This window comes from Neophocaena asiaeorientalis, unplaced genomic scaffold, assembly GCF_003031525.2.
Source record: "Neophocaena asiaeorientalis asiaeorientalis breed wild unplaced genomic scaffold, Neophocaena_asiaeorientalis_V1.1 scaffold775, whole genome shotgun sequence".
NCBI lineage: Eukaryota > Metazoa > Chordata > Mammalia > Artiodactyla > Phocoenidae > Neophocaena > Neophocaena asiaeorientalis.
Genome location: NW_020173959.1, coordinates 75,109 through 82,903, shown reverse-complemented (window position 1 = coordinate 82,903; position 7,795 = coordinate 75,109). Strand labels below are relative to the sequence as shown.

Genomic DNA, 7,795 nt, shown 5'->3' with positions numbered 1-7,795 from the left:
AGGAAGCTTTTGCAATGGTCCAAGTAAGAGATTATAAAGACATGGATTAGGAAAATGACGATAAAATTGGATAGAAACGATTGCATCGGAAACAGCAAAAAGTAGAATTAGTAAATCTTGGTAATTTGTTGGCTATGAAATGTGAGAGAGTGGGAGGATTCAGAGCTAATACCAAATGCCCCGCGGCAGCCTTCAACCATCAGATTTGAATGGTGGCATTGCTTGGCTGTGGCGGCATGGGTGCCCCCTCATTACCCCCGGCCTGGCAGCTCTACCTCAAGGACCACTGCATCTCCACATTTAGGAACTGGCCCTTCTTGGAAGGCTGCGCCTGTACCCCGGAGCGGATGGCCATGGCTGGCTTCATCCACTGTCCCCTGAGAACAAGGCTGACTTGGCTCAGTGTTTCTTCTGCTTCAAGGAGTTGGAAGGCTGGGAGCCAAATGACGACTCTATTGAAGAACATAAAAAGCATTCATCTGGTTGTGCTTTCCTTTCTGTCAAGAAGCAGTTTGAAGAATTAACCCTCAGCGAATTTTTGAAACTGGATAAAGAAAGAGCCAAGAACAAAATTGCAAAGGAAACCAACAATAAGCAGGAAGAATTTGAAGAAACTGCAAAGAAAGTCCGCTGTGCCATTGAGCAGCTGGCTGCCTCGGGACTACTCCACTGTCACTGCCTCACAGCGACACAGACACATCATTTCCAAGGCACAGCCCTCAGCGTTACCAGCTTTTCTTTGGGGCCTCTTAACTGTGCCTTAGGAAAGGAGAACATAAACATCTTGAAATTAGAATATTTAAACTGTATTTTTGGTATTTTTCTTGAAGGTGGTGCCAGGGGCTACTTTTGTTGTACAGCTAGTGCTAAGTACAGTGACTGAGTCTCTCTTAAAAAAAAAAAAAAAGCAAGAGAGAGACAGAAAGAATGTTAAGGTTTCTGGCTTGCACTAGGTGAATGAGACTGGGAATGCTGAAAGAGGTTCAGGTTTGTAGAAGACTGAACTTGACTAGGGATAGGATGAGTTTAAATGATCTCCAGAATATATGGTGGAAACATAGAAAGAGCTGGAGATATATGCTCAGAGCTCAGTAAAGGGACCTGAGTTAGATAAACTTAGGACTAGAATAAGAAAGGAAAAATGTGGGTAGATTCAAGCATTTTAAGTGACAAGACCTGAATTATGGGAAAGAGGACAGCAAAATAAATGTGTCAGGGAAACAATGCAAATTTAGTACACAGTATTTATAGAACATGAACAGACTATGTTTGTAGAAATTCTTGTTCTGTAAGGTATCAAAGAGTAAATATATACACTATAAGAGTCCTTATTTTAAAAGAAGCTTTAACAAAAAAATGAAATAAAATATGCCAACGTGTTTTTGCAATGTTGAATACAAAGTGCTAAGTATTTTTCTAATAAACTGCTCTTAAATCCACTTATCCCTGCTCCATAAACAGTTATTTTCACCATCTGCCAGCAGCAGTCCCTCCCCTTATAAATCTTTCTTCATTTATTTTTCTCATGCTCAAAAATTGCAGAACAAGTGAGAGAGGGTGGAGCATAACTGCTATGAGCTATCAGAATGAGTGACAGAGCCCAAAAATGGAAACATAAATTTTGACAAACTCCCTCAGCAACTATATACTCCTAAGGGTGTCAGGGACATATCCAGCATGCTTCATCTAGGACTCTTTTTTTCTCCTTTTTCAGAAATTGACCAAGTTCTGATACAAATATGAAAGCATTGGAAATGCAGTAAAAAAGTAGCAAAGATGTGGCACCTTTCAGGATTTGCCTGAAAGAGAAATAGACTGGAGCAGCGGTCTCCAACCTTTTCGGCACCAGGGACTGGTTTTGTGGAAGAAAATTTTTCACACACCAGTGAGGGGATAGTTTCAGGATGATTCAATCACATTACATTTATTGTGTACTTTATTTCTATTATTATTACATTGTAATATATAATGAAATAATTATACAACTCACCATAATGCAGAATCAGTGGGAGCCCTGAACTTGTTTTCAATTGCCAGTCACTGACAGGGTTTTTGTTGTTGTTGTTGTTTATAAATTTATTTTTGGCTGCATTGGGTGTTCGTAGCTGCATATGGGCTTTCTCTAGTTGTGGTGAGCAAGGGCTACTCTTCGTTGCAGTGCACGGGCTTCTCATTGTGGTGGCTTCTCTTGGTGCGGAGCACGGGCTCTAGGTGCATGGGCTTCAGTAGTTGTGGCTCCCCGGCTCCAGAGCACAGGCTCAGTAGTTATATCACACAGGCTTAGTTGTTCCGTGGCATGTGGTATCTTCCCAGACCAGGGCTCAAACCCATGTCCCCTGCATTGGCAGGCAGATTCTTAACCACTACACCACTAGGGAAGCCTGACAGGGTTTTGATATGAGTCTGCAAGCAATTTATTTATTATGGTCTCTGTGCAGTCAAACCTCTCTGCTAATGATAACCTGTATTTGCAGCCACTCCCCAGCACTAACATCACCCCCTCAGCTCCACCTCATATCATCAGGCATTAGATTCTCATAAGGAGCATGCAACCTAGATCCCTCACATGCACAGTTCACAGTAGTGTTCACACTCTTATGATGATCTAATGCTGCCACTGATCTGACAGGAGGTGGAGTTCAGGCGGTAATGTGAACAATGGGAAGCGGCTGTAAATACGGATGAAGCCTCGCTCGCTCACCTGCTGCTCACCTCCTGCTATGCAGCCCAGTTCCTAACAAGCCACTGACCGGTACCAGTCCATGGCCTGGGGGTTGGAGACCCCTGAACTAGAGAATTGACTTGCGTGATTCCCCTTATACGGTAAGTCAAATTCAAGGTCACAGGCTTAGAGAGTTAAGGATTGGCTGTAGGGCAATTGTAGTTTTTCACATGCCATAGAAGATCCCATGATTTGAACACCTCTACTCCCCACAATTTTGCTTTATTTTCACCAAATCGTGGCCCCACTAAATTAACACTGCTGTGACACTAAAAGAGCTGATGTAAAATTTAAAAGATTTTAAACCTAAGAAAATCAACCACACATTTACCCAGATTTGAATTGTATTTTCTCTCTGATTCCCAAACTATAATTCTTTGTTCCTTTCCTTTCAGGATATTCATTTTGATGTTGAATTCAGCAGCCTATACACTAAATTGTAAATGCTACAATGAAGAGTCACCCTCAACAAAGATTGAAGATAAAATCATATTCATTCCCCATTTTTTCTCTCCTGTTTAAGAAAGTATCTCAAATACAAAAGCAAAACTTGATGAAAATATGACAGGGAGATATTTCCTATGTTATTTAAATTACTGAGAATTTTAATTAGAAAAGTTACAAGTCCCCAGTATATAAATGGCTAACAACAACAACAACAAAAAATGAAGCAGTCTCATAAGAGAAAATGTAACTAACAAACAAATATACAGGAATATGTTCAATCTTGGAAGCAATCAGAAAAGTTTAACAAAGCTATAATGAGGTAATATTTTTACCAATTTAATTTAGATTTTCTTCCATAGTTCTCTGGCATGGTCTTGGTGAAATTAGTCAATTATTCCAGTCTTTTTGGAAATCAGTTTGGCAGGATTTTTCAAGAAAAATTTAAATGTTTATATCATTTCACCCAGTAATTTAACTGCCAGGAATTTATGCTGAGGAAATAATTCAAGAAGTTACAAAAACTGTATGCAGTGAGATTTTCTTTACAACACTGTTTATAATAGCAAAAAAATTAGTAACGACCTAAATGACCCATGATAGACTAGCTAAATCATGATGAACAACCCTAAAGGAATATTGTGCATCCACTAGAAATTATCAGTATGAGTAACATATAACTACAGGACAAACCATTTATGATATATTACATAAAGAACAGAGCACATGAGTATCTTCATTATGTTTACAATTTTACAAAATTAAGTGTGTATGTAAAGAGCACATTAAAACTTGAAACATTATGTAGTGCTATTGGAAGTGATATTTTTATTCCTATGATCTCATTTTCACAATATTGTTTCTGCACTGATACATTTTTTTTAAAGTACTCTTCCACTTACTGCCCCCTCCTTTCCACGGTTCAACAGGCACTTGGTTACTGATCACCCCTGGGATTGTCATATGGGCTCCAGACAACTCACTGCAGTACAGAGGTCACCTCTGGAAAGTCTGGCTGCTTAGAAAGCCCAGGCCCAGCTTCCGACTTAGGCTTCTTTTATTTCCTTCCCCAGCTTCCCTGCCAATGGCTCAACCTCCCTTTGGTTTGCCTTTCAAGCAGCTATAGTCATTTGGGAAAACACACGTGAAATGGATTTACTTTCTAGGGTTGAAAATTTAATATATTTGATGTGATAAATATGACTCCTTTATTACAATTAAAGCGAGAGAGGGAAGGAGAGAATAACAAAAGTGGAAATGAGATTCTGAAGTATCCAGGGTGAAACATTTTTAAGTAAACCACACTAGATCTTGAGCCTTTCAAAGGTCGATTCCTCAGACAATTTATTTCAGAATATTTGGCTTCTGAGATAATTGGTCTTCTTAACCCTTACTGTGGGACACTGCTATGACTCTCCTAAGATTGCCAACTTCACCCATCTGGATTCATAGCATGGACAGGTGTTTTCTGTCTGGACCAAATTACTGTAAGTGTTACATTTGTGGCCTAAATTGCTCAATGTCAGTTTAAATTCAACAGATCTTTGCCCTGTGACCTTTAGTAGGTCTTATTCCAATTCTGATAGAGATGGGAATAACACAGTAGAGAAGGTGCTTGCCCTATGCTGAATGATGTGTATTGAGATTTGCAAACAAAAAAAGACCCTATGATATGAGCTAGAGAGGGAGAGAGAGGAGGGGTAGGGAGAGGGAGAGAGAGAGAGACCAATGAAGGACCTATTCTAATAAATTAGATATTTTTGTACAAGTTGTAAACAACCTGTGCTGATTTGTATAACCCTCTTCTTTTGGATTTCCTACATTTTTCATATGCCAAGAGGCTCAAAACATAAAAGTGGTCTTGGCCTCTCTCAATATCCTGCTTCTGACTTGCTCCTGGTTGGTTTCCTTCTACCACAGCTCAACTCCTGAAAGGCAACACAGATGTTAATTTCAACCTGGTTTGGTCTAGATACAAATGATGAAGATGGAAAAACACACATTCTGATTTTTCCCCAAGTCCTATGTCGCCTAAAGATAACCCTGGACCCAGAAGCCCCCAAGATATAGATACAAAACACCTGCCATCTGCTCTCAGTTATCTTGTGCTTTCTTTACTTGAGTACCTCAGCACAGCCAATCACCTGCAGCATGGTGTTCACTGAGGTTCTTAATGCTGATTTTGTGGCCCTGTGCCAGTTAATAAAATGCCTTCTGAATCCTCACAGAAAGAAATTTTCTTCAGCCTGATCTTCATGTTGGGTATATTTTATCATATTCTAAGTCATTGAAAAATGCAGCATGAATTTCGTAAACTGACTACTAACCTTCTAGTTCCTCAACCATGTTGGATATGAAAACATTTACTTAAGTTTCTAAGTACAATGAATCAGTGGCAGCCTGGCAAATCACCCAAATGTCTATAGACTCTGTTACCAAGCCTTCCCCTAGAGCTGCAGGGTTAATTCAGAAATAGAAGAGCCCCACCCTGTCAGAAATCAGCAGGCAGGCTACAATGAGGAAAACAAATGTTTGAAGGACCAGCCTGCCTGGATTTTATTCTCAGTTGCAGCATCTCTTCACTGTGCATTTCTCTTCTCTATGACAGTGAGATCTCGCCATATAGCATTTAGAGAGCATCAGATAAAAGATGTTATTTAAGGGAAGTTAGTATTACTATTAGAGCTACTGTTGTGTCTTTCCCAGCATCAGTGTCTGAGGAGAAAGATGCTTTAGTCACAAAAAGGAGGGGAAAGATAATTGCATATAGCCCCACTGAAGCTGCTTAGAGAGGGTGAGAGACAGATAGACAAAGACAAGATTTCTCATTACTAAAGGTAAGTGCTTAGAGTAGTGGATGCCAATGTTTTAAAATATGTGGATCTCTTTTAAACTTAAAAAAATTCTCTCTCTCTCTCAATTTCTTTCAGTCTCTCTTTCACACTCACACACACATACACACACACACAAACACACACACAAACATGAGAGTCATATATTTAGGATATGTTCGTTGAGAAAATGCTCAACAACAAAAACCTACAATAAATTCAGCAACACTTATAAATAAGCTTATATTTTATTTATCATAGCAACATCTACATACATTTATATATCTATCTATATATATTTACATCTTTATTGGAGTATAATTGCTTTACAATGGTGTGTTCGTTTCTCCTTTATAACAAAGTGAATCAGTTATACATAAACATATGTTCCCATATCTCTTCCCTCTTGCATCTCCCTCCCTCACACCCTCCCTATCCCACCCCACCAGGCGGTCACAAAGCACCCACCTGATCTCCGTGTGCTATGCAGCTGCTTCCCACTAGCTATCTACCTTACGTTTGGTAGTGTATATATGTCCGTGTCTCTCTCTCGCGTTGTCACAGCTTATCCTTCCCCCTCCCCATATCCTCAAGTCCATTCTCTAGTAGGTCTGTGTCTTTATTCCTGTCTTACCCCAAGGTTCTTCAAGACATGTTTTTTCTTAAATTCCATATATATGTGTTAGCATATGGTATTTGTCTTTCTCTTTCTGACTTACTTCACTCTGTATGACAGACTCTAGGTCCATCCACCTCATTAAAAAGAGCTCAATTTCATTTCTTTTTATGGCTGAGTAATATTCCATTGTATATATGTACCATATCTTCTTTATCCATTCATCCAATGATGGACACTTACGTTGCTTCCATCTCCTGGCTATTGTAAATAGAACTGCAATGAACATTTTAGTACATAACTCTCTTTGAATTATGGTTTTCTCAGGGTATATGCCCAGTAGTGGGATTGCTGGGTCGTATGGTAGTTCGATTTGTAGTTTTTGAAGGAACCTCCATACTGTTCCCCATAGTGGCTGTACCAATTCACATTTCCCACCAACAGTGCAAGAGTGTTCCCTTTTATCCACACCCTCTCCAGCATTTATTCTTTCTAGATTTTTTGATGATGGACATTCTGACTGGTGTGAGATGATATCTCATTGTAGTTTTGATTTGCATTTCTCTAATGATTAATGATGTTGAGCCTTCATTCATATGCTTGTTGGCACTTTGTATATCTTCTTTGGAGAAATGTCTATTTAGGTCTTCTGCCCATTTTTGGATTGGGTTGTTTGTTTATTTGTTATTGAGCTGTATGAGCGGCTTACAAATTTTGGAGATTAATCCTTTGTCAGTTGCTTCATTTGCAAATACTTTCTCCCATTCTGAGGGTTGTCTTTTGGTCTTGTTTATGGTTTCCTTTGCTGTGCAAAAGCTTTGAAGTTTCATTAGGTCCCATTTGTTTATTTTTGTTTTTATTTCCATTACTCTAGGAGGTGGGTCAAAAAGGATCTTGCTGTGATTTATGTCATAGAGTGTTCTGCCTATGTTTTCCTCTAAGAGTTTGATAGTTTCTGGCCTTACATTTAGGTCTTTAATCCATTTTGAGCTTATTTTTGTGTATGGTGTTAGGGAGTGATCTAATTTCATACTTTTACATGTACCTGTCCAGTTTTCCCAGCACCACATATTGATGAGGCTGTCCTTTCTCCTCTGTACATTCCTGCCTCCTTTATCAACAATAAGGTGACCATATGTGCGTGGGTTTATCTCTGGGCTTTCTATCCTGTTCCATTGATCT

At 39.2% G+C, this 7,795-nt stretch overlaps 1 protein-coding gene across 1 annotated transcript; it reads left to right on the top strand.

The window, feature by feature from the left end:
* The first annotated feature begins 236 nt into the window (after positions 1-236).
* LOC112404902 (baculoviral IAP repeat-containing protein 5-like) lies at positions 237-883 on the top strand. The gene is given in 2 exon segments (XM_024753064.1): positions 237-375; positions 378-883. Coding segments are annotated over 2 exon segments (645 nt in total).
* Positions 884-7,795: the final 6,912 nt, after the last annotated feature.